The 26,342-nt window shown below is 46.5% G+C and overlaps 1 protein-coding gene across 6 annotated transcripts in view; it reads left to right on the top strand.

Moving 5' to 3' along the window:
• Positions 1-26,342, top strand: part of INPP4A (inositol polyphosphate-4-phosphatase type I A) — a 123,751-nt gene that overhangs the window by 50,955 nt on the left and 46,454 nt on the right. For 5 of the 6 annotated variants that reach the window (XM_077749338.1, XM_077749340.1, XM_077749336.1 and 2 more), the window contains exons 2-8: positions 11,470-11,672; positions 12,377-12,585; positions 13,152-13,196; positions 21,136-21,254; positions 23,515-23,631; positions 23,922-24,001; positions 25,797-25,908. In XM_077749338.1, the coding sequence (XP_077605464.1) occupies positions 12,480-12,585; positions 13,152-13,196; positions 21,136-21,254; positions 23,515-23,631; positions 23,922-24,001; positions 25,797-25,908 (579 nt within the window). In that variant the 5' untranslated portion in view covers positions 11,470-11,672; positions 12,377-12,479. The remainder of the gene's footprint in view (positions 1-11,469; positions 11,673-12,376; positions 12,586-13,151; positions 13,197-21,135; positions 21,255-23,514; positions 23,632-23,921; positions 24,002-25,796; positions 25,909-26,342) is intronic. The other variant, XM_077749335.1, reaches the window with a different exon arrangement.

Raw genomic sequence — 26,342 nt, 5'->3', positions numbered from 1 at the left:
GAGGGTTCTCTCCATCCTCTCCCTAGCCCCTTTGTGGGGTTCTCTACCACCAAACTTATAGGTCTCATAGGAGCACTCATGCTACATTGTGACCCAGGTTCTAGCCCAGGGCCACCTGGACCAAGCCAGACCCTTCCCCAGAGTGAGCCGGAGTAGAGACTGGGAGAGTGTGCATGCATTTGACCCCGTCAGTAGCTAGACCTGGAGAGCAGAGTTGGGGGGCTGTAAGCTGCCTTGACACCACCGTGAGCATAGACTCATTTGCAGGGAGGGGGAGAATGACATGGGTTAGCAGAGGAGAGCCAAGAAGAGTTGTCTGTGCTGCTGACGTTGGGGTCTTTGGGTCAGCTCAGCCATATTTCCATTCAAGTCTTATAAGTCAACCCTGAATCCTTATGACAGATGTGCCTTTCTGCTTGAACTCACCTGAATCAGTTTCTCCAGGGTGCAGTACAAGCATTCTGGGAGGTAAGTACGGTGTTTTGGCCATGAAAGCAGAACCTTCCCTCCCCATGATAGCCTCTTCACTGAAGCCCAAGGACTGAGGGGATGGGGTGAATGGAAGCACTGTCAGGGCAAGAGAAAGGGAGTTGCTGTAGCTGGGGTGTAAGCCACCACCCCTGGGAGGGCACACCCTCTTTGTGCTGTGATACTGAGGAGCCTTGAGCAGCTGTGATCACACTCACTCTCACATCCTCTGGCTGAAAGGACCAACCCCACCCAAAGGAGAGAGGGGAGAGATGCGGAGTCTGGGGTGGCATCTGCCCTGGTGGCTGAAGGAAGTCCGGGCCCAGCTTCCAGGTGGCCAGCTCTGGTTGGGGGAGAGATGGAAGCAGGCACCAGGCCAGAACTAACAGCCTTGGGTTTGGGTAGAAAAAAAAAAGGGAAGAGAAAGAACAGTCTCAGGCAGTGAATGGTGCACACCCAGGCCTCAAGGAGCCAGAGAGTTCTCTTTTAGCTGCATCTTCTGGAACCTGGCTTTGAATAAGTGCCTTGGGGGCCAGGGCATCTGGCTCTGAGATGACACCTGCCTGCATTGGCTGGTAGGTCCTTTACAGAGCCCCACTCAAAGATCAGCTCACCGACAGGTTACAGGGAAGCTATTGTCCTCATCTCTTTGGTTCTTGGTCCTCTGGGAACTGCATGTCTACACTGACAGTGGTTGTTGACAGATATTGGATACAGTCCTTTTACACATCCATTTGGAGATTTCTCTGGCACTCCTGAGAGGCCTTCCTGGCCAACATATAGGTGCACTGTCAGTTAATTATGTGAGGGCTTCAAGTGGCTCGGTTGACAATGGAGCAAGACATGAGACTTGTCAACGCCATGGACATTTCTAGGGGAGAGAAGAAGGCACTGACACTGATGTTCATTGTCTCCGGTAATAAAGAGGCAGCTCTTAACAATGGACTACAGAGCTTAGTGCAGTGTGCCCACTATCTTTGCTTGTGCTACTCGGGTAAGCCTCCGTGGCAGTCAAGTGACACATGAAGGCTGGTGCTTGGGAGTGAGAGGATTGAATCAACACTGGGTTGATTCTCACCGAGAAAGAGCCTCCATGCTTCTAGCATGTGAGGCACCCCTGCCAGTAAAGAGGGGGGCGGGGAGCAGCAGGCCAGCTCTTCACACAAGGGAAGGTTTGGGAAGAGGTTCCAGTGGCACCAGTGTGGCCCTCAGATTGTCCCCCATTCATGCTTTTGTTGCAGTTCCTGTCATGTATTTCCTGACCAAGTCCCCGTGTTCATCTGTGTATTGCTAAGGCCTAGTCTATGAGAGACCCTCGCTGTCGTTGAAGAGATTATCAGTTTATAGAGAAGAAACAGCATGAGGTGTAGAAGTGAAGAAAGTAGATGCTTAAGAAAAGTGGCTTAAGGAGAGTGGGATGTGGAAGGGCTCGGCACAGCAGAGGTGGCCAGAGGACCCCTGCCATCCTGCCGCTGCTGGCTTTGGCACTTCCCCCACTCAGCACTTGCTTATTGTTGTTGTTTTCCATTTTTTTAAAATGTTTGTTTATTTTTGAGAGAGAAAAACAGAGCATGAGCAGGGGATGGGCAGAGAGAGAGAGGAGGGAAGCACAGAATCTGAAGCAGGCTCCAGGCTCTGAGCTGTCAGCACAGAGCCCGACATAGGACTCAGACTCACAAACTGTGAGATCATGACTTGAGCTGAAGACAGAGGCTTAACCAACTGAGCCCCCCAGGTGCCCAAACATTGGCTTATTGTTAACATGTCTCTCACCTCCCGGATGTGAGCCTCTGGACCCATGGTTTGCACCTGTGTTGCTCAGCACAAACACTTCGAAGCACTTTTGCAGGGTGATTTATTTTCAGGCTCGTTCCTACAGAAAAATCCCCCGAAGGTCATGGCTTATAGATGAGCCACAAATCAGTTTTAATTTTTTAATTAAAAAAAATTTTAATGTTTATTTATATTTGAGAGAGAGAGAGAGAGAGACAGAGTGCAAGCTGGGGAGGGGCAGAGAGAGAGGGAGACACAGAATCTGAAGCAAGCTCCAGGCTCCGAGCTGTCCGCACAAAACCTGACACAGGGCTTGAACTCTCAGACCGTGGGATCATGACCTGAGCTAAAGTTGGAGGCTTAACCGCCTGAGCCACCCAGGTGCCCCAAGTCAGTTTTAAACCAGGCTGTCCCAAAGACCTCCCGGAGAGGCTATTTTTAAAGAAGGACACACCAGAGGTGAGGGAACTGCCCTCCAATGTCTTCCAAGGAAGGGCATCCTCAAAGAGGGTGGGCAGCCAGGGAGGTCTCAACAGTAGGGAAGTCCGTGGAAGCCAGATGAGGATGCTGGGGGAAGGGTTCATGACCTTGCTGGTGCTGTGAAAAACAGACTGGGGGCTGCAGAGTCACCGTCAGAAGCCAGGGCAGGCAGGGGTGCTGAGGCAGGCTGAGGTCTGGACAGAGCTGGAGGATCACGCATGCATTGGGTGTGGGGTGCGAGAGGCAGCGTCAGTAGGGAGCCTGCACTGATTTGGTTTCTTGGCTGGAGCAAGTGGAAAGATAGAGCTGCCATTGGCTGAGGTGGGAAAACTGGGGGGTTGGAGGGGAGCTGGAACGACCTGGTCTTGTCCTGCTCCTGGGCTCTAGCCCTTGCCTTTGTTTAGGGGAATATGCATGGTGACTGACTCTTCCTTTTGGAGTCTGAGGTGTGCTTTTGAATCTGGGTTAAGGCGTTATATTAAATCAACTACCATATTCATTAACTGGATGAGGCAGGCTAGTAATTATCTGGCGTGAACCCACCGCCACTGCTGCCTGTTTAGTGTCGCCAGCAGAGAAGAGGGATCGGGGAGGTGGGAAGCTGGAGGTAAAAGATTGTGGAGCGCAGGCCCAGTGGGCCCTGGATGGGGTTGTTTGTGTCAGCAGGTGTGAAGATGCACCAGCTGCAGCGCAAACCTTCTCTGTGCCTGACTTGCCGAGGCATTCATTGCCTGCATTTCCTCGCTGGCTGCCCTGGACAGGTCTTGCAGCATACTCACTGGTTTGGTGGTGGTGTTCAAGTTGGAGATGGATTCACAGTGCACCCCTCTCCTGGATCCAAAGCCCTGTGCAGCGCAGGGAGTGAGAAGTATGAGAGCTGGCTCTCTGGCCCAGAAGGGGAAGGAGGAAGCAGGCCTCCATTAGTAGGAAGACTTGTGCTGCCTCTCAGAACAGGATCCTAATGGATGTCCAGCCCCAAGGCAAGAGCAGCCACTTCTCTTCCCTGTCGGGGCGGGGGTGGGCTCCGGGCAAGGATTCCTTACACCTGGCAGTCTCCTCACTTTACAAGTAAGGAAACTGAGGCCCAGAGAAGGTCCTTGTGGAGGTGACCTGGCTCCCAGTGGCTGACTGCCTACCAGAACGGTGCTCCATTCACCTGTCCCTCCCCAACAGCAACATTTGGGCCTAAATGTTTGGTTTATAAAACACAGTCGTTATAAATTGGGCAGAGTGCCATGGACCTGAGTGAAGAGCTCTGGCTGAAGTTCAGGATGGCTGGAAAGTTGGGGAAAAATGACGGTAGACTTAGCTGGAAAGAAGGAGAGGCCTTCCAGGCTCATAGATGGTCCCAGTAAAACTGCAGCTCAGGACGAGACCCAAGGGAGGTTGGGTAGAGCCGAGGAGAGAAACTCTCCTGTCTGATTCGAGGCTCTGCGCAGGCTCATGTGGGTGTTGTACATGTCTCTGCATGTGTGCTTGCTCCTCAGTGTGTCCCGGTGAGGTGGGGGTTGTTACTCCTGCTTTACAGATTGTGAAACTGAGGCTGAGGGAAGCTCAGTAGCTCTTGCCCAATCCCTTGGAGAGGAGTGACACTAACTGATGAAATGCCCAGCCTCTTGCACCCAGCTCAGAGCCTCTGCAGGTTTATCCCAGGGTCCAGGACACAGGAGGGAAGGTGTTGAGAGCCCTCTGTGGACCGGAGTGTCTGGGGCCTGTGGGGCTTGGGGCCAGAGCATGAGGGAAGAGACTGAGGCCTCTCTGCCCTCCACTCTTGTCTTTGTGCCTGGGGGTCTGGCATTTCCTGCCCTCTTAATACCTGAGCCTTGGAGGCAGGCAGCATTCCTTGCTTTTTATGGTAAGGAGGCATATTTGACTTTGTTTAAAAGATTAAGATCTTTCCTAGGCAGTTGGCTTGTTTGAAAGAGAAAAAGATGAAAGATCTGCTAGTTTCCACAATTCCCATGCATTTTAGGGCGGGGAGGGACACAGAGGGGTGGGTTAAGAAGTCCCCAAAATGGGCAAATTAAAATCAAGGAAACCCCTACTGCTGAGTTCACCTTGGCCTGACTCCCCCCTGCCCCTGTCTCCCACACCCTGTTCCTCTGTTGTCCCTGTAGTGGCTCATCCCACCCACAAACCCTACCTGCTGTTCATCACCTGGCCTTGGTCTCCACAGTTCAACACTCTCTTCCCTAGCCTTTCTTAGCAGCCTGCTCAAGTTTGTGTTATTTAAAGAAGAATATCCTTTAGTGTGTCTCCCTATCCCCAGTGGCCCTCTCCTCTGTTGACAACCATTGTGTCATTTCCTGTGCACTAAAACTTGACTCATTGCACTTAAATTTCTGGGATATCATGTAGAGGCACACATTCATTCATTCATTCATTCATTCCAAATATAAGCCATAGGAATTTTCTGCTGCCATTGACTGCTGTTCTGAAATATTCAGAGCCAGGCCTTCTTGGTTCTTGCCCATATGCTGTATCTTCCTTGGCTGGTGACTGACCTGGGGCAGAATATGAGGAAACTAGGTGCACTGAGCTTGCATACAACAGCACTGCCATTTCCTTGGAGGGGAGCCTCCAACTCGCTGGCCACCCTTAGCCTTGTCCATTCTGGAGATACTGCTCCTATTCTTCTGTGTTGGCCTTGCCCATGCCTGTTAACATAGCCACCATGTTTCTGGCCCATTTAGTTTTTGTCATGGGCATCTGCACCCCACCCACCCCATGCCCACCTGAGGCTTGTGCTCATGTTGTGGTATTTGCACCCATACTGTTGTCATTCTCTTATTTTCTGGAATTCAAGGAATTGGTGGTCCTGAAGCCCCAAGGGTCCCAAGGCCCTGTTGGATGTAGACCAGCTCTGGGTGGAGCCCTGGGTTGCCTTGATTCCCAGCTGGCTTCAGGGGACCAGTGGGAATAGGCTGATCTTGGCTGTCCAGTGGAAGAGATGGGTCTCTTTTTGTCTCCTGGTTGGATTAGCAGCTCTAGGGCCATCTCAGAGAACTTGCTTTCTCAACATTAATGCCAGCTTCCATCACAGTGTGTGTTTGAGGTGGTGAAGTCCAGGGCTAGCCAGGTGGCATTGGGGGTGGGGGAGGGGCAGGAGAGCTATCAGTTGCCCTGAGCCTGACTTAGAATTGGAGTGGGGACAAAAGACTTGCCTGGCTGATTGTCTGCTAAAGTGGTTGTTTTTTTTTGTTTTTTTTTTTTTTAAACTTATCTGTGCCTTCATTTCCTGGCCCCTGTGGTAGTCTCCCAGCCACCTGTGGGTTCTTTCCTCATGAACTGGGTGTGCCTCATGCAGAGAACAAAGCATTGTTCTTTCCCAAGCATTGTGTGGTAAGTGTTAACTGGTGGCTGTGGTTCTGTTTTCATCACAACTGTTTATTGGGTGCCTGGTTATGTGTCACACTTTAGTTAGGGTAACTAATGTTAGCTGCTGTAACAACCACCTCCCAAATCTCTGTGGCTTCACACAACAAAGGGTATTTCTTACTCAGGGTAAGCTCAGTGTAGATTGTCGGTGGGGAGCGGGCGCTCTGCTCTTCCCAGTCTCAGGGACCTAGTTTCTTTCCACAGAGTCACTCCCTTACCCTGGGGCCTTAGAATTACTCACTCAGTCTCCTTGTATCCAGCTGGGAATCTGGAGGGAAGGGAGACTTGGAGGATCTCATGAGCAGCTTTGTCACCTTTGTCTCAGCTGGTGTGCATCCCTCTGCCCTCTCACACAGCTGCACCGAACTGGAAGGGTGCTGGAGAGGGTCACCTGTCAGTGTACCCGGGGTGAGGGTATCTGGTGAGGAAAGCCAGTCTGCCACAGAAGCTGACAGTTTGCTTACTCAGTAGGTGTTTATTAGGCCCCTGGTCTATGTTTAGGCTTGAATGAGGCACCCAGGATGCTATGGAAGAAGCCAGGAGTTTAAGTCTGGCATTCATAAGACACAGGGTACCCTGCTGCTCATCCCATGGTCACACCAGGAGGTACGTTATCTTGAGGTACAGACTGGTTAGCCATTTAGGGAGACTGAGGCAAGGCCGTTGGCTGCTGGGCACTGTCTGTAGGAGGGGCTTTGTGTGGAAGGCAGCAGCTGTCTCTCAGGTTATTATTAGTAGTGATTTGCCATTGAGCAGTGTGACGCCTCATCAATCAGTGATTGTGGCTGTCCTGGATTAGGGGTTTTGAGAGAAAACTCTGCCTCTTTCTGCCTCCTAAAGTAGCCTCCTCCCCAGGGGCTGCTGATTCATGCTCTGACTCACTCAAGCCTTTCATCTGACTTTCTCTCCTGTGGTGCCTGTGTTTGGAGAGTAGAGGCCCGGAGATGGTTTGCTAGGAGCTCGTTTCCCGCCCAGCGATAGAGTGGGCTGGGCAGGGAGAGCACCCCCTTGTATTTGAGCCCTTTGCCCTGGGTTGATTCTGATAGTTCATCCTTTAGTTCTGTGTGACCTTGAGAAAGTCTCCTTGTCTGGACTTCCGTGATGTCATCCATGCAAGTCCTTTTTTGTTGTTGTTGTTGTTGTTTTTGTTTTTTACAAATACTTTATTGTCAAGTTGGTTTCCATATAACATCCAGTGCTCATCCCCACAAGTGCCCTCCTCCATGCCCATCTCCCCCCTCCTCCCCACACCCATCAGTCCTCAGTTTGTTCTCAGCATTTAAGCGCCTCTCATGGTTTGCCTCTCTCCCTCTCCCCCACCATTTCCCCCCTTCTTCTCCCCCATGGTCCTCCGTTAACTTCCTCCTAATCCTCCTATACATGCAAACATATGGTATCTGTCCTTCTCTGCCTGACTTATTTCGCTCAGCCTAACACCCTCAAGGTCCATCTATGTTGCTACACATGGCCAGATTTCATTGTTTCTCATTGCCATGTAGTATTCCATGGTATAGATAAACCACATCTTCTTGATCCATTCGTCCGTTGANTAAAGTCTGGGATGGTGATCCCTCCCGTTTTGGTTTTATTCTTCAGTATTACTTTGGCTATTCGGGGTCTTTTGTGGTTCCATACAAATTTTAGGATAGTTTGTTCTAGTTTTGAGAAGTATGCTGGTGCAATTTTGATTGGAATTGCATTGAATGTGTAGATTCATGCAAGTCCTTTTTAAGACTGTTCTCAGAAGAACCCCCATTGTATAAGACAGATGAAAATGGAGTTTTATGGCTAGTCCTCTCACTTGGCTCCAGCTCTGCAGCCCTTAAAGGTTACTGAGCCCTAGAGGGGCCTCTAGAACCCCTTCCAGGCTGAGGAGCCCCTGTTCTGTGGAGGAGAAAGGCAGGTAGACCTTAGATTGGCTCCCTGAGAAGCTTGTGACAGTCACTGCCTTTGGTCACAAATCCCATGGACCTTTATGAACCACCACAACTCTCCTGTCTTGCTTATGCTCCCTCTACCACCTTCCCCAGGTGGAAGGGACATTATTGGGTTTGCTGTCAAGTTGATGACCTGTGTCCTCTTGTCAGAAAGGGTGACACGTCTCTCACAGAATGAGAATAGGCAGTGTCATGAGTTATTGCTTCTTTCTTTCTTTCTTTCTTCTTGCCCCCAAGAAAAAATTCCAGTCCCTGAACAACTCCCACATGCTATCCGTCCTCTTTGATGTTAGTGCAGTTTTTCTTCCTAATGAGCTCCGGTCTTCAAATGGGGCCAGGAGGAAAACTAGGGACCTTGGAAATATAAGAATCCTTGGTGAATTATTTTAAATTAATGAGACTAATAAGGAAAATCGAGTTCAGCTGTGCAGATCAGCTCCGTGTTCTGGGTCTTGATGACTTAAATTGCAGATCCTAATTAAATGCCCCAAATAACTGTGAAGTGGCTTCTGAGGCCCTCTTGACCCAAAAGCTTCTTTGGTCTGTGAACCCTATCAAGTGTAAAATTAGTCTGTAGATGTTCCCCTTTAAGCACTTCTTTTCTTTTCTTTTTTTTTTAAAGTACTTTATTGTCAAGTTGGTTTCCATATAACACCCAGTACTCATCCCCACAAGTGCCCTCCTCCATGCCCATCACCCCCTTTCCCCTCCACCCCCACCGNCCAAATCATGGAAAGAGCCTAAGTGTCCATCAATGGATGAATGGGTCAAGAAGACGTGGTTTACCCTTTAAGCATTTCTGTCCCCAGGATCCCATTGTGCCTATAATACTCCCCACCCTCCTTAGGGGAAGAGGCCCTGCAAGGGCAGGAGGAAGGGGGTAAGTGAGGGGGAGGGGAGGGCGTTTGGGAGGACCCTGGAAGGGTACAGTTGTCACCTTCTGTCAGGAGGCATAGCTGCACTGTCCCAAGTGAAGGGGGTGACTACAGCCTCACTGCAGGCTGACAGGGCAGCCAGACAGGGCAGTGGAGCACTGGAGACACTCTGGGAAGAAGTTGGAGAAAGAAGAGCTCCTTCCTCAAGCTGCTTCACGCCCAGGGTGCCACCTCTGCCTCTGGCCAGGGCGCAGCTCTCAGTGACGCAAGAGGATGACCTTAAGCTAAGAAAGGGACCAGTTCCCTGTGGTCCCACACCTTTCTTCTCTGACGTGGTCTCCCTCTGCGCCCCATCTTTTTAAGTGGCTCTGACCAGAGCACAGGTAGAATAGTTCATTAAAAGCACACATGATGCAGAGCTGACATAAACATGATGCAGAGCTGACATTTTCATGCTATATTGTCTTTATTATAGTCATTCAAATAATTAAGCTTTTTATTGAAGTAGAAGAATCATTTATGTACAGCTCAATGAATTTTCACACAGTAAATTCATAGAATCAACACCCAAAAGAGGAGACCACACGCCTTTTCATGCCCCATATGCCTTCCCCAGTCAGTACTCGCCCCTAAAGATACCACTGTCTTCACTTCTAATAACACAGACTCATTTGGCCTGTGCTTGAACTTTATAGAATTGCCCAAATATGCTTTCCTGTGACTCGCTTTCCCCGTTGACATTGTTTCTAAAAGCCATTTGTATTGTTTTGTTTATTCTGTAGCTGATGGACACTTGAGTTGTTGCTAGTGTTTGACTGTTGTGAATATTATGCTCTAAATGTTCTTTATGCCTTTTTTTTTGGTGAACATAAATAGGTATTTCTCTTAGTTCCCCTCTGAGTTACATACTAGGTCACGGTGTAGGTATATGTTCAGCTCGAGTAGACACTGACAGTTTGACAGCATGGCTGCACCATTTTACCCTCTGCTAGCAGTATACCAGGGTTCCATTTATGCCACATCATTACTGTTACTTGGTATTGTCTTTTTTTTTTTTTTTTTTNGTTTTTTTTTTTTTTTTTTTTTTTTTTTCCATTTTAGCTATTCTAATGAGTATGCAGAAGTATCTCATGGCTGTAATTAGTGTCTTCCTGATGACTAATGAGGTTGAAGGAATTTTCATGTGTTTATTAACTTTATCATGATCATTTTAACAGTCATGTAATAGTACATCTTATAGATGTTCCAGAATGTACTTACTTGTACCTGGGCATTTTGGTCGGTTCCAGTGTTTGTCATTATAAGTAATGCTACAATAAGCGTCTTTGGACTGTTGGCAAGAATTTTGTTTTTGTTTAGAAATATATTGATAAATAATGTCACATGCTTTCTGAAATGCTTGTATGAGTTTAAAATGTTATCAGCAATATAGGAGAGCCCTATAGAGTTTCCCCCAGGTCTGCCAACAAGGCATATTTTCAGGAGAAGAAGAGACAGACTTCTTTTGGAAGACAACTTTAGGTGAATATAGGAATATTTAGCATTGCTTTAATTATTATGAATGAGTTTGGTCACTTTTCTAAAATGTTTATCATGTGTATTCCTCTTCTGTGATAGAATTCATACCTTTGCTGCTTGCATTCTTAATGAGGTGGGTTTTGTTGTTGTTGTTAATGTGTACAAGCATTACTGTAAATTATAGATCTTAGTACTGTATGTGCTTTCCCTGTCTTTATCATTTTTATTGCATATTTTGACTTTGTATGCCTTTTGATGTCAGCAATCTCGTGATTCTTCCCCTTGGAGACCTTTACTGGGACTCCCCAGTTGAGCCAGTTGGTTGCTGTCCCTGCCAAGATGCCTAGACTATAGGGCCCTAGGTGCTCCAGTGGGAGGGTAGGAGCCCAGTCTGCAAGGGAAACTGAGTTTGCCTGAGTGCCAAACACACTGCCTGAGATCTATACCCCAGCCATTGGCCCTTTCAGATAGCTCATGTGCCGGGCCCTGAGATCCACCCTGACAGTCCCCCGGGACTGACTTGGAGCCTGAGTGTTCTGCTCCACAGGAAGGCACTCAAGGGCCAGGCAGCCACAGCGGGGCGAGCCCTCTTCCGTTCTTGCACTTTTGGCTCCCACTGCAGCCCTGTGAGATGGGTACAACTAGCCTCATCCTAGACACCAGAAAGCAAAGCCTCAGAGGGGCCCAGCAGCTTCTCCCAGGGCCTGACGTTTGTGAGCGGGAGTACTGGGAGACTCAGATCCTTATCTCCGCGTTTTCCCTCAAACACAGTCCAGCTGCACATTGGGCACTTAGGGCTGTTCCATGTTCCCCTGGAAGGGGATAGGAATGTGCATTTCTGTTTCTCACTCTTTTGGGCTAGCAAGACCTTTGCTTTTGAACCAAAAATTTAAAATTTAAGATGAACCAAAGGAACATGTAGTAGCTCTTGGCTTCCCCAGTACTCTAGGCATTAAAATTATAACATAGGGATCATAATATGCATTCTTGAGAACTTCACCTTTGGCCAGCTTGTTAACTTAATAATTTTCTATTTTTAGATGATGGATTTGGGTGTGCTTCTATGAAGAAATGCCACGTGTCTCCACTGGTCCAAGAGCAAACATGCCCAGTAAGTTGCTGGCTGAATATTAACTCAAGAGTGAGAACGCAGGCCTTCAGGTGCACAGGTGTCGACACACTTGGGGAAGACAAGCGTGTCTGGATACATGGAGACCTTTGAGAGAGGCGTTTTAAACAAGAGGTTGGTTCCTTCTAGACACAACAGGATTGTAGGACTGGAAAAATGTGAAGCTCACTTCTTGCTGCTTAACCCACTTCTTAGAGCAAATGTGTGTTCTGTGCCATGCCAGAGCAGCTCTCTGATTCGGCCTGTGGTGGCACTTTGCCCAGAAGCTTCCGTGTCCATAGCACAGCAGTGTCCATGTTAGGTACAGATTGCATGCACGTGTTTTCCAAGACCAGGAGACGTGTGAAGTTCCTGTAGCTCTGGGAAGAAGGAGAGCAGGTCAGAGACACATTCCTTTGTCTCTCCAGTGTCCCAATGTGCCAGTGGGTGGCAAACCCTTCGTGCATCTCCTCCTGTCCCTTTGACAGGGGTGAATTGGTTTTATGTTAAAGATTCTATGAGGCTTATCGGCAGAAAAGCCTAATAAAACAAAAAAATTTCAAAAGCCATCTTTTATGACTCTATCTAAACCCACAGTTAACGTGGTGTGTCTTTGTTGAAGAGAACATGATTTCCTTACGGGGTCCCATGAGCATATGTGTTAGTGTGTGAGTGTTGGGGAGTATAGAGGAGGAGGTCACTGGAAGGGACCTAGGTCATCAGACTCTCCACCCCTGGCTGCTCCCTTGCCTGTGCGAAGCACGTATTCTGTCCACGAGAGCACCGTCTCTCAGTCACCATCCCTGTGTTTCTTACCAGTGTCGGTGCCTTTTTCTCAGGACTGCTGTTCCCTTAGGGGACTAGGGCTTGGTGACAGCGCTTCCCGGGGAATCAGGCGTGGTCTGACCCAGGAACAGGAAGCACATCATCACCAATGACATCATGACAGCAAGAGAGCACAGCCCTCGCCATGGCGCCAGGGCCCGTGCAGTGCAGCGGGCTTCCACCATTGACGTGGCAGCCGACATGCTGGGCCTCTCTCTGGCAGGTGAGTCTCACGGGGCCTGTGCCAGGTTCCTGGTGCAAGGTCGTGGCACGCAGGTCCCACACTGTGTGCCTGTCTCCTGGGGGTACCCTGTGGACAGCCAGAATGAGCCCTCAGTGACTCCCCCAGGCTGGAGGGCACTCTGCTTTGGCATCTTTTTGGTTGAATCAGGGAGTAGGTAGGTGAAAGTCAGCCTTCTTCCTGGGAACCGCTTCCTTTGGAATTGGACCGCCGCCAGTTTTCCAGCTTGAGTGGGCACCTCCAGAGCTCATTTGCCAGTAGATGATATGGGAATGTCCACAGTGCCTGTCTGGCAAGTGCCCAGGCCATGATCAAAGCCCTCCTTGTTGTGGGTGTGCAGAGCTTAGGAGGAGGAGGAGGGTTTGGTCTTGGAGTCTGAGACTTCTTAGGGATCTCAGAAGCAAAATGTTAAGAAAATGAAGAAACTATCTCATATTACAGTTCCTGAGGGGGGAAAATGTAGAATGTTGACTCTTTTGAATAAAATCTAAATGCAAGGAAAAGTTTATTAAGCAATTTTTTCCCTTCATCATTTCCTTTTTATTCAGGAAATATACAAGATCCAGATGAGCCCATTTTAGAATTCAGCTTAGGTAGGTATCTTTTTGCATTTTTTTTTTACTTGTTTGCTTTGCAGCATATGTTGCTTAAAAACAGAAACAAGACCCTGGCTCAGCTGTGTGTCAGAGAACCTTGCTGCTGCTGAATGTCTCTAAGATGAAGCCTTAGGGCAGGTGTGAATATCCTGTGGGCAGAGGGAACCTGGAGCCTGCAGATCTCAGCCTCCTCAACACATGTTCCCTCTAGGCTGGCAGTGGGGAGGCTGGGAGGTGAGTCCCCCAGAGCTGCGAGGACAGCCTGCCTCCTCCTAGGGAGGGGCCGGCATGGCCGGCTCGGGGCGAGCACTGTCAGTCCTGACCGTATGGCCCTGTGCGGTTGCGTTTAGCCATCTAGCCCTTGGTTCCCTACTCTGGATGGAGGCTTTCCCCCTTGGGCAGCATCAGAATGTCCTAAAAACTGTCCTGAATGCCCTAAGATTGTCCTGAAAAACTGTAGTAGTGTGTGCTGGCTTTGGGATCAGGGAAGCAAGGCATTACTGTGCCTTATCCAGAAGGTCAGACAGTGTGGTGGGGTTACCCACAGATGGTTCTCCTCCACAGCCTGACCCACTTTGTGTTCCTCTCCCCTTCCCTTGTCCCATGGGCAGTGCTCAGCATTGGCCCGTGGCCTGGCATTGGTGTCCAGGAGGTGGTGTGACTTCTCAAGAGTCAGATGACCTGCATACTGGTCCAGACTGTGCCATAAGCTACCCACATGGCCTTGACCTTGCCTGACCAGTTTCCTCATGTGCTATAATAGGGATGTTACCATTTGAGAGATAAAGAAGATCACGGTGGTTAAAACAGAGCAAAATCAGACAAATATCTTTGACTAATGGCAAAATCCATAAAAATGTAAGTGCATTATTATCAAATTAATATTAAAGTTTGAAAACATCCCCATTTCAGATTGATGTGATTAAACAAGTTCAGAGGGTTTCCCAACCCTGACTTGGTGGCTAGTTCTGCAGTGGGAGTGAGTCCTGCATTGTGCACTGGAAACAGGAGGGTGGGGGAGGCAGCCTTTAACCCTGCTGGGATTCCCACACCTGCCTGCCCCCAACCAAGAGCTTCAGTGCTCTTCACAGATTATAATATTAACCCAAGGACTTCCAGTTTCACAAAAGAACAGTGTACATATTTCCATCCCCTTATCTTAAATCAGCCCAGACATGAGGAAGAATAAGCAACAGAAACACATACTCTGTGCAGTGAGACATCTTTGGAACCCCCAAAGTGTAACCTGGGAGGAGGAGGGAACAGATGGAGAGGAGCATGGTCACACCTGCTGCATGTCTGTGAAGGTGCTGGATTTGTCCCAGAGATACTGGGGAACTCAGGGACAAAAGCAAGAACTTATTGGAATGCTTGTATAAGGAAGAGATGGGAGTTCATGTTCCCTCCACATGCAGCCCTGCAGGGACTGGTGGTTACTCTCATGAGAAACATGGGAGGCAGAGAGGCTCTAGGCTGAGGTCCATCAGCAGAGGAGAGCATGGTGAAGGGCCAGAAGTCTACTGAATAACACCCCTTATCTCACTCTCCCCAACCTTCTTCCTCTTATCCTAATTCTACCAGGCTTATTCCTCCAGGCAGGACACTCTCACTCTGCAGAAAGTAAGCTCCCACTGACCACGAAGAGACAGATGCCAACTTTCTGGACCCCACCCAAAAGCAGGCTGGCCAGCCACCCAAGCACTGTTGTGGAGCCCACCCAGCTCACCCTCATACTCAGCCTTCTGATACCTTATTCTTAAAAACAAATGGACATTCTTTTGTGCATATAAAGATTGATACATGCATGCTGATTGCAGCTTTATCCACAATAGCCAATACTGGAAACAACCCACATATCCTTTAGCAGGAGGATTAACGCTGGTACATCCATACAATGGAATACTACTCAGCAAGGAAAGGAATGAAGTACTGATACACACATGGATGAATCTCAGAAGCATTGTGCAGAGTGAAAGAAGCCATACTCAAAAGACTATGCTGTAGGATTGTGTTTGTGTGGAACTCAGGAAGACTAATCCACAGTGATAGAGGACAGGTCAATGGTTGTCCAGGAGTGCTGCGGAGGGCTGCCTGGAAAGGGCACAGGGAACTCTTTGGGGTGGTGGAAATATTCTACATCTTGACTGTGGTGGTTATTTGGATGTCTACACTTATCCAAACTCATTGAGCTCTCCACTTAAAATAGGCACATTTTTATATATAAATTATACCACAAAGTTGATTTAAAAATAAAGAATGGTTAAAGTTTGAAGGGCTTTGCAGAAGGCCCACACATGGAAGAGGAAGCAAGAAAAAATAGAACTTGGAAGAAGCACAGGCATTGAAGAAAGTAAAAAGAAAAGATCAAAGAATTACAATTTATACCCTCAAGAGAATATGGCCTATCCATAAAATAAGAACAGGACACTGTAAAGAAAAAAAAAATTAAAGAACAAGGGCAACCGTAGAAAGTTAAAATATGATTTAAAGAAAACTTTAAAAATTCAGTAAACATTTGAAAGTATTCAAGGAATTATCCCCAAAAGTAAACATTTTAAAGCAAAATTGCAAATGGGAGAGAAAAGAATAGAAGGGAGGGAATTAACAAGAAATAATACAAGAAGCCTGTCCTAACTGAGGAGTGTGGTCCTAGGTTAAAAATGCCTACTAAGGCCCAGCATAGTGATTGGAAAAAACCCATAACAAGGCACATCCTGGGGAAATTTCCAAGGACTGGGAATAAATGANGATTCCAAGGATCAGAGGTCCAACTAGTGCAGGGGAGATTCTCAGGGCACTGGAAACTTGAGGACGGGGAAGAGCACCTTTAACGTGAGTGGGAGAATACTTCTGACCTGGAATTCTCTGCTTAGCCAGACTATCAGTCAAATGTGAGGGTAGAAAGAAATGTATTTCAACTTTGCAGACTCTCAAAGTTACTTCTCCCATATCCTTTCTCTGGAAATTAGTGGAGGGTGTGTTCTACCCAAAGGAGGGGGTAAATTGAGAAACAGGAAGACGTGGGATCCAGAAAACAGGGCTCAACACTGGAGAGAAGTGAAGGAAATCCCACTTGGCTCATAATGAATAATATTCTCTTAGCTTTATTAATACAGAACATGGATTTAACCAAAAAATCTCAAGTTAAGCTGATTGAATATAGAGGATGAGAGTTGATGTAAGTAAAAATCCTCACCCTTAGAGCAGAAACCAAGATATTTCTGAATCTGGCAAATCAAAGACAGTACTATAGTCATTTGAATTAGATACTTGGGGGAATAAATAGCTTAAAAAGATGAGGGTGAATTTTATGTCAAACGATTTTTTTCCTTTTCACAGAGCAAGAGAGAGGGGGAGAGAGAGAATCCTAACCAGGTTCCGCACTGTGAACAAAGAGCCTGATGTGGGGCTTGATCCCATGAACCATGAAATCATGACCTGAACAGAAACCAAGAGTTGGGTGCTTAACAGACTGAGATGCCCAGGCACCCTACCTTTTTCTTTTTAAAAATTTTTGGTAAAAATCACTTAACAAAGGGCCACCTGGGTGGCTCAGTTGGTTAAGTGTCTGTTGGTTTCCGCGTAGGTCGTGATCTTGTGGTTCGTGGGTTCGAGCCACATGTCTGGTTCTGTGCTGACAGCATGGGCACTCTCTGTCAAAATAAGTAAACACTAGAAAGAAGAAGAAAGGGAGGGAAAAGGAAGGAAGGAAGGAAGGAAAGGAGGGAGGGAGAGAGTGAGGAATGAAAACAGGAGCCAGATGATTGAATGGTTAAATATTTTATCTTAAAAATAAAAGTTTAAAGTTTGAAAGTGCTCATTTTAAAACCTGTAATACAGGAAATGTTAGAGGAAAAGAATACCCTATCAGAGAGAGAGAGAATCACAGTTGGCATTTTAGTATGGATCCTTCCAGAAATATTTTTTTACACCCACTCAGTGCTATACAGAACTTTTAATGATTTTTTCTTTTTTTCTTTTTTTATTTTTTTTGCCTGTGGAGGTGATGGAATTATCTCCAAGAATGTCATGCTAGTATTCTTAACATGTTTTTTTTTTTTTTCATGTAGCAAAAATGTCATTGACATCTTTCATCTTAATAAACACAGGATCTGGGGCACCTGAGTGGCTGATTCGGTTAAGCATCCAATCCTGGTTTTGGCTCAGGTCATGATCTCACGGTTTGTGGTTTCAAGCCTGGCAGCAGGCTCTGTTGCCAGTATTGCAGAGCCTGCTTGGGATTCTCTCATTCCCTCTCTCTCTGTCCCTCCCCTGCTTGCATGCTCACTCTGTGTCTCTCAAAATAAATAAACAAAATTTTTTTTGAAAATAAAAAACAAACATGGGATTTGCCCCATCACTTCCAGTGCCAATGTAACCTCTATTGTATGGCTGTGCCATATTTGTTTTAAGCAGTCTTCTGTTGTCAGACCACTTTGCCGTTATACACACCACCACAGTGAACATGCTTGTATATAGATCTTTCACACATTTTGCTGATTATTTCCTCAGGATAAACTCTTGGACAGAGAATTGCTGAGTCAAAGGCTATATACTTGAAATACATTTTACTGCTTTGCCTCAACAGCACTTTTTCAGTTGGGATTATAGATGATCTGGTTGAAGAAGCAAGGCATATATACCAGAGACTTGTGGCTTCTATGGAAATAGGCCAAAAGCAATGTAAGCGACAGACAGGAGATGTGATTGCGGGCTGCTGAGGGAAAGCTTCGTGGAAACATTGAGTGAGACTTAGCTGAGCTGGCTAAGTGGCTAGTGGTTGGGGCCAGAGAGCAGTTACCTAAGGAAGGTGTGTTCTAAAGGTGGCAGTTGGCCCATCAGCCCTTACACTGACACCAGTCTTCCGAGCTTTGGCGACCTGTTATACCTCAGTCTATCTGCTGTCACTTGTGCTTGAAAGACCCAAATGTTCCAGCTTCACATAGGTGTTAAGAGCCCACACCTGATGAAGGGGCGAGCCCAGAGAAACCAGGCTTGAGTCTCTTAAACAGTAGCTTAGAGGAGGGAGAGCAAGTGAAATGGGCAAATCCCCGACTCTTGCTAAGGCTGACTTAGCAGAAGAAATAGAAGAGAACTTTAAAAGTTAACAAAGCACTCTAGAAGAAAGCTTCTAGAAGAAAACAGAGGGTCACTCCCAACAGAAAGCAAAGATTTCTGGGGAAGAATGCAAAAAGCACTAGCTCTGTGCTTTAGTTTGCCCCTGCTGCCATAACAGATGACTGTAGATGGAACGCCTGGAACAGCACAAGCTTACTAGGTTACGGTTTGCTTAGACCACAAATCCACTGGGCTCAGCGGGGTCTCTGCTCCAATTTTACAGCACCAAAATCAGGTATCTGCAGGGCAGCATTCTTTTCTGGAGGCTCCAGGGGGGAATTTATTTCTTTGCTCTTCATGTTTTTGGTGGAATTCAGTTTTTTTGGTGGGTGGTTTTGGGACTGAGATCCTCCTTTTTTGCTAGCAGCTAGTTAAGGCTGTTTCTCAGTTTATCAGAGCTGCTCACATTCCTTGGCTTGTGGCCCCCTTTCCATCTTCAGAGCCAGCAATGGCAGGTGGATGCCTTTCATGCTTTGAATCTCTCCTGTCTTCTTTTCCCCATAGTCGCATCTTTCTGACTCATCCTTCTACCTTCCTCTGCTACTTTAAGGAGCATGTATGATTAGGTTAAGCCGATCCAGAATAATCTCTCCACATCAAGGTTCCAGGACCTTAATCACATCTGTGGTGCCCATAATGTAATGTATTCACAAGTTCCAGGGATTAGGATATGCGTGCTTTTTTGGAGGGAGGAACTTTTTTCTGCCTCCCACTCCTAAGATTAAAAGTCTTAAAAAAATAAAAAAGCCAAAAATCATAAATTGATTATAAGATATCAGTCTTTTGTGGGGAAAAATATTCACAACACATATGCCCAAGAAAGGACAGATCCAGAATAAAATACTTAACAAATCAACAATAAAAAGCTCAACAATTCAGTTTAAAAATGAGCAAAAAACTTGAGCAGACCCTTGATAAAAGAAGTTTTAAAAATGAACAAGCACATGGAGAAAAGATGCCTCACATCATTAACCATCATGGAAATGCAGATTAAAGCACGTCCATTAGAACAACTATAAAGACTCACCCTGGCAGATATTGATGGGGATGCAGAACAACTGGAACTCATGCACATTGCTAGCAGGACTATAAAATGGTACAACTACTTTTAAAAAAGTTAGCTTCTTACAAAGTTAACATATCCTCTGCTCTAATGTCGAAGCGTCGCTGTTAGGTACTTAAGCAAAAAGAAATGAAAGCCTATGTCCACTAAAGGGTGTGGACAGGAGTGTTTGTATTAGCTTTAGTTCCTGTGGTTCACAACCAGAAACAACTCAACATCCATTGACAGTTAAGTAAATGTTAGTACATTCATACAATGGAATCTAACTCATCAACTTAAAATAAGAGAATGATTGTCATAATGTACAACAATATAGATGAATCTCAAACACGTCCCATTTATATGAAATTCAAGAACAGACAAAAGTGATGGAAATCAAAAATCGGTTGCAGAGGCAGGGGAAGAATCGGTTGACGAGGAACTATGAAGGGGAAATTTCTAGTCTGATGGACAAAATTCTCTATCTTGCTTTGGTGATAGTTGCATGGGTACATATGATTGTCAAAACTAACTGAATGAAAACCTAAGGTCTTTGTATTTTATTGTATTCAATAAATAATGAAAATTCATAAAGGCATATGAGAAGATAAATACAAATGGATAATGAGTGAACCAGAATTATTTTTCAGAAGCAAAAATCAGTTTCTAAATTTTCCGTTGCCAGTGAGCATTTTAGAAAATGGGAATGATGAGGGTAGGAATGGCAGAGTGAGGACACCCAGAGCTCCCCTCCTCCATATAGGCAGTGAGAACACTGGGACAAATGGTCACAATCTATTGCTTTAGATCTCTGGAAATTGACCAGTGACTTGTAGTGGTCTGGGAAGCATTTATTACTCCTCAAAAAAAGGTGGTTGTTTCAACCAGTTTTGAAGCTTGATTGGCCACATATTTCATCAGTTCTAAGATGTGTATTTTTTTCATGCTTTACTATTTAATCAGAAAGTGTCTTATAATTAATAGCATATTATAGTCTCATGGCAGTGGGTCCTTTTTCTTTCAGAGTGCATTTCACAACAGACAGCATGTTGGTTTCAGTGAAATGTGATCTTTGTTCTTGTGGGTCACTTCTGCGATAGAATTATCTGAGTCTTATCTATTAAAAAATGCTTAGTACTAACAATAAATTTGGTACCGTTAGTTCCAAATATTAACACGTATTAGTAATATTGCATTTGATATGAGTCTTATAAGGAGAATAAAGGAGCAATAGCTTCTTTAATAAAACAAAACAAAACAAAACCTTTGTTTATGCTGCCACAGAATTTTGGATTTACATCCAGCATACATTCACACAGAGACCTGTGGGCACCACAGCACAGCTAGCAAGCACAGTCATAGGATGCAGGCATGTGTAGCTGTGTCTTGATTTTATAGACTCTGTGGCTGCTTAGCTCAACTAGTTAGAAGTTGAGTTGGTTATTAAGGTCAAACGTTATTGGTCAGACCCATGTGAGGTTGTTGGCTTTGTGTTCTAGTCCAGGGACACAGAAAGCCCCCTTCAGCCCAACTCTCCACTGACAGTTACAGCCTTGCTGTCATCGGGCTGGGGGACTGTGGGGGAGGGGGTGGTGGGCACATGTGAAGAGATTGTTTTCAGTTAAAAAGATCACCTTCATGTGATAACTGACAGTGTAAGCATCTCATCACTTTAGTGTTGTTTACTTTTTTGTTTGTTTCTTTGGGTGTGTTTGGAACAGAGAACTAATTGGAGCCTGATTTTAAAGGATTCGTTTCTTTATCTTGATTCCATAGCTTGCAGTGAGTTGCATACTCCATCGCTAGATCGAAAACCAAATAGTTTTGTAGCAGTGAGTGTAACCACCCCTCCTCAGGCGTTCTGGACGAAACATGCACAGACGGAGATCATTGAGGTGGGTGCGGCCAGCCCTGTCCCCTGGAGCTCTGCAGTGGGCTGGCATGGTGTTTTAGCCGCCATGGGAGGGCTGTGAGTGACCTGAACACCTGTAGCTGCAATTATGTTCATGTGAATTGTTGTTGCTTCCCCCACAGGTTTTCATTACATTGACATTTTTCGTCATATTCATCTGAGTGGCATTTGTATTTGCCAAGTTATTTATAATTATTGATTTGCTATTGGCTGGCTTTTGAACAATGATCTTATAAGTTTATTGCCATTTAAGAGGTAAAAGCTCATTCTTCCTTGTCATCTTCATATGGCTGCTACTTTTGAAGAATTCTGTTCATTAATCAAAGTTTGGAGAGTGTTAACTACTAACCAGCCTTCTTACTAGATATACCCCCATTTTTATTGGCTTTTTTTGGTATGTCCTTTTGCATGGTGTGTTTTGTATTTACTTTTTATGTTAAATTAAATGATACGCTTTCACCTTGGGAATTTTACAAGCTTCTTTTAGATAACTGAGCACATTCTGTAAGTTATGAAACTAAGGGTAGGAGTTATATGAGATTGTACAGGATTTTGTTTGTGATGTGAGCATCTATGCGAATTAGCCCTCCTCCCCTTACAGTCTCAAACAAACTTAAACTACATTCCCTCCTCTTCTCCCATTTTACATTTTGGAAGATAGACCACCCTTTTTCGTTCTCTTGGAAACTTATTTCCAAGTTCAAATCAACAATTTTGTTTTCTAAGCATCAGCTGAGCACTGCCTACACAAGGAGCACAGTGCTGGGTGCTGTGGATCATACAAACAGCTCGGAGGCCTAGTCCCTGTCCTAAAGGAGCATATCATCCTGTGGGTGGGAAGGCAGAGTGAACATGGTCCATCTCTACACAGCTGTGTGGCAACGTGTAGAGTAGAGAGATGAGGTCAGCACCTGGGGAGTGGGGACCCGTCCGGCTCTGAGGACTGAAGAGACTTCCTTGGGTGACAGTGAGTGAAATTCTGATTTAAGAGATCTGCGTGGGGCCCAAGACTCTGCACTTCTTGCAAGCTCCCAGGTCTGGGGACCACGTGTTGAAAATCATACCGGAATTCTGTGGTAGTTATACAAAGGCAGGTGGTAGGAAAGCATCATGTGAGTTTGGAAAGTAACTTTATCCTGTTCTGTGTATGCAAAAGGCCCAAATGGAGGTGTAAGGGAGAGAATCCTTGAATGTCAGGCCAGGAGTTTGTAGTGGACCAGTGCAGGCATTTCCGAGGAAAGTCACCTGGCTAGATGTGTTTCAGGGGGTCCTTAGTTGATAGTTGTTTGGGGGAGTATGTAGGGCCTGACTGGTGGTGGTAAGGAGTAGAAAGAAGGGGTGCTTGTGACAGGCTCTGGAGGTGGGTTTGTGGGAGCAGTTCATTGTCCCTTGGTGCTTGAGAATGGTGGAGAAAGAGACACCAAAGCAGACATTTGTGGCCTCCTTGGGAAGAGAGCCAGAGTTGGGCTTAACCAAGGGCAGATGGAGGGCGAGATTGGGTGAGCTGTGGCCCCAGCAGGCCGCCCAGGAGGGGTTGTTCAGCAAACCTTGAGAGACTAGGCCTGAGGTTGCAGAGGGAGCACAGCTAGAGGCATAGAACCCACTGCAGGTACAAATAGGAACCATTAACTGTTTGGCTAAGATAGTTAACCACTGCCTAGGAAAGAGAATATGATATGGGGCTCTGAGGGAACAGGGCTAAGCTGCCAGCAAATGACCACCTATGATCTAGAAACTAAGAGCTAGTGCTTTGTAAAGGACAGCCTTCAAAAGCTCCGGCCTTACTTATGCCAACTACAGGATTCTAGAAATAAGAAACGACTTAAGCCATTCATTTCCTCTCTCATCTGTCTCTGTACTTCTTAAAGGAACAACCCAAACTGGTAGATCCAAGTACATAACTCACCAAAGGTTGTAATACTAAGACTACACATGGACATCCAACTTGTTTCAATTTTGGAAAATCCCTTCTATTGAGTGAGAAATCCTTAGAGTGAGCCCTTGGGCACAGCTTGGGTGGTGAGCCTGCTTGTGCCTGGATCTATAGAGGTTTGTCAGATGACTTTGTCTTTTTGGAAAACAGCGTTTTGGTTGGTTTGTATGCATCCATTTAAGCTGCCATTAGTGTTTGTGTTGATCCAAGTTGGTAAGAATATTAGTGTCTTGTTCTGAAAATTTGGGTGTGTTTCAAAAGCATTTACTTTTAAAAATCTGTATTCTGATTATTCTCTTTTCTATTCCAGGGAACCAACAATCCTATATTTCTAAGCAGTATTGCCTTCTTTCAAGACTCCCTTATCAATCAGATGACACAAATCAAACTTTCCGTGTATGATGTCAAAGATAGATCTCAGGGAACAGTTAAGTAACACGTTGTGGTTCATGAGATTTTTCTTCCCTCTTTTTTTAAATTCTGTAATCATTTGAGTGAGAGCTGAACACAGATTAACATCACTACTTTGGTGACAAAGTTAACTGATGTCCAGTTATATTTGTCTTTAGGAATTTCTTCCTGAGCATCCCTGTTGGGCTCCTGAGATGAGGGTCAGATGTGTTGTAGGAACCAGCCAGCTGGACTTCTCTGAGACCTGCTATCTGTACCAGAGGCAAAGCAAGTGTACTAATGCCTTCTCTCCCCCCTCTTCCTCAGATGTATTTACTGGGCTCTGGAACATTCATTGTCAAAGATCTGCTCCAGGACAGGCATCATAGGTTGCATTTAACACTAAGGTTGGTGTTTAATTTTATTACCTTGAAATAATCTGGAATTATGATGTACAGGGACGCATGAGGGGAAAGGCCCCATTTCCTGTACAGAAAGAGTGCCCAGCCCCCTCCCAAAGGCTGGCCTAAGTGAGGAGGTGGTTGTTCACTGAAGTGGGCCTGTCAGGGAAAGGAAATGCATGGTGTCTGTAGGAAATATGAGCCCAGTTGTACTGGGAATATGTGCCCAGCAGACCTAAGGGAAAATTGAGATACATACATATCTGATAATGTTGAATATTTTTGTCTGTTATCTCTTCTCTCCCCAATAGAATGTGATCCTAGATAGCAGGGTTTTTGTCTGTTTTGCTTCATAGCTGTATGAAGCCACCTAGAACAAAGCCTGGCACTTCATAAATATTTATGGAAGGAAGGAAGGGAACCCATACTATATCCCTGAAAGGAGGATGAAAGAGGTCAAAGTCAACTTCCTAAATTCATTTCAGGGACAGTTCTAACCCAAACCCTGGTTTTCTCTTTTTCAAAATAATGGAGAAGTTGGGGAAATAGTTTGAAGTAGCAAAAGAAATTTGATGAGGGTTAATTACCTGCTAGAAAGCGCACAATTCTGATGCTGTGGTGATGGCCGTGTGGCAGGCACTGGGCTACGGCCCTCAGTGTGCGTAGGGGACCTGACTCAGGATGAAGGACAAGTCTTAGAGAAAATGCGAGGGGTCCCATGGGGCAAAGGACTGCTAGAGAAAAACATTCAGGTACATCCTGTGACAGAACTAATTCTAATTAAATTAGAGTTAAATGTAAGAAAAGGACCTCATCCTCGGGGCGCTTGGGTGGCTTAGTCGGTTGAGCGTCCGACTTTCGCTTAGGTCATGATCTCGCGGTTCGTGGGTTCGAGCCCCGCGTCAGGCTCTGTGCTGACTGCCAGCTCAGAGCCTGGAGCCTATTTCAGAGTCTGTGTCTCCCTCTCTCTCTGACCCTCCCCTGCCCACGCTCTCTCTCTCTCTTCTAGAAATAAATAAAAATATTAAAAAAAAAAAAGAAAAGGACCTCATCCTTTTGACAAGGAGCTACGTATGGCTCTTGAGCAGAGAGCATGGGGAGGCACTTTTCCAGGCATAAGAAGAAGTCACAAATGAAATTGTCAGTATACGTGACCATGTAAAAATTTAGAACCTGGCTAAGTCAGACATCTGAAATAAAAAGGCTGAGGCTTTGGGTGTCCCTGGGGCCTCCTCGGATGAATTGGATGGACTCACGCAGCTGGCAGCCACCCTGAGGTGTCTTAGGGGTGTTAGGGGCAAAGCTGACAGGGCTGGGGTGGCATTAACTCTGTCATATCAGGATTCGGAGGCTTTGGGAAACCCTGGGTGACCTCAGCTTACTTGGGGTCTGGGCCTAGGTCTTGGGTCTAATCAAAGCTTAAGGATGGGTAGAAAGGAGCAGAAGTGGGTTCAGTGCCAGAAGGAAGTGCTCTCCAGTCCTGCTTCGGAGATGCGTCCTCATGACTCCCTGGGGCAGGGGCAGCTCAGGGGCTGGTGGGCACGTCCCCTCCAACTAGCTACCAGGCACATCCACACGTCTCTGTGGTGCTGTGTCCCCTCTCAGATGCAGCCCCTCTCTGTGCTCTCATGGTTTCCTTGTCCGCCTCCCCCGGAGCTTTTGTATAGCGTCAATACTGGCTGGTTGACCAGCGGGCCGGATCCTGGCAGCTCTCAGTGACCCAGGATGGCGAGCTTTGCATTTAAGTAGAAAATGAAGTGCAGGTACACTGCCTCTTACCAGAGCACATTGCTCATTGCAGGTCTGCAGAGAGTGACCGCGTGGGTAACATCACCGTGATTGGCTGGCAGATGGAGGAGAAGTCGGACCAGCGGCCCCCTGTGACCCGGTCCCTGGACACTGTCAATGGGAGGGTGAGCACACCACCTTGCCCCTCTTCGTTAGAAGGAGTAAGAGGACCTGTCCAAGTGGGCTTTGCCTCTGGGCTCAGGGAAGGGAAAGACAGGGCCCCTAAGACAGGAGGTGCCAGTACCCCCAGGCACTTCTCAGAGTAGAGAGAAGGGGGTCCCCTCAGGGAGCATGGCATACAGGGCTCTGCTGAGGGGAGCTTGGCTGGAGGATCTGCAGTCAGGAGGGGAGAGGGGTTGCTGGTGGGGGGTATGGAATGACACCAGAATTACCTTTGCTGTCTTGTTCTATCTTCCCTCCCAGGCACACATGTGCCCCACAGCTGCCTTATGCGTCTCCCATCCACACACCCTCCACAGCCTCACCTACCTTCTCCTCGCCATCTCCTCCCCTCCCTCTCTGTCACCCTGTCTCCCATGCATCATTGCTCACACAGACC

This window comes from Crocuta crocuta, unplaced genomic scaffold, assembly GCF_008692635.1.
Source record: "Crocuta crocuta isolate KB4526 unplaced genomic scaffold, BGI_CrCroc_1.0 scaffold118, whole genome shotgun sequence".
NCBI classification, from domain to species: Eukaryota; Metazoa; Chordata; class Mammalia; order Carnivora; family Hyaenidae; genus Crocuta; species Crocuta crocuta.
Note: the sequence above shows the minus strand (reverse complement) of the source record. Positions and strands in the feature narration are given on the sequence as shown.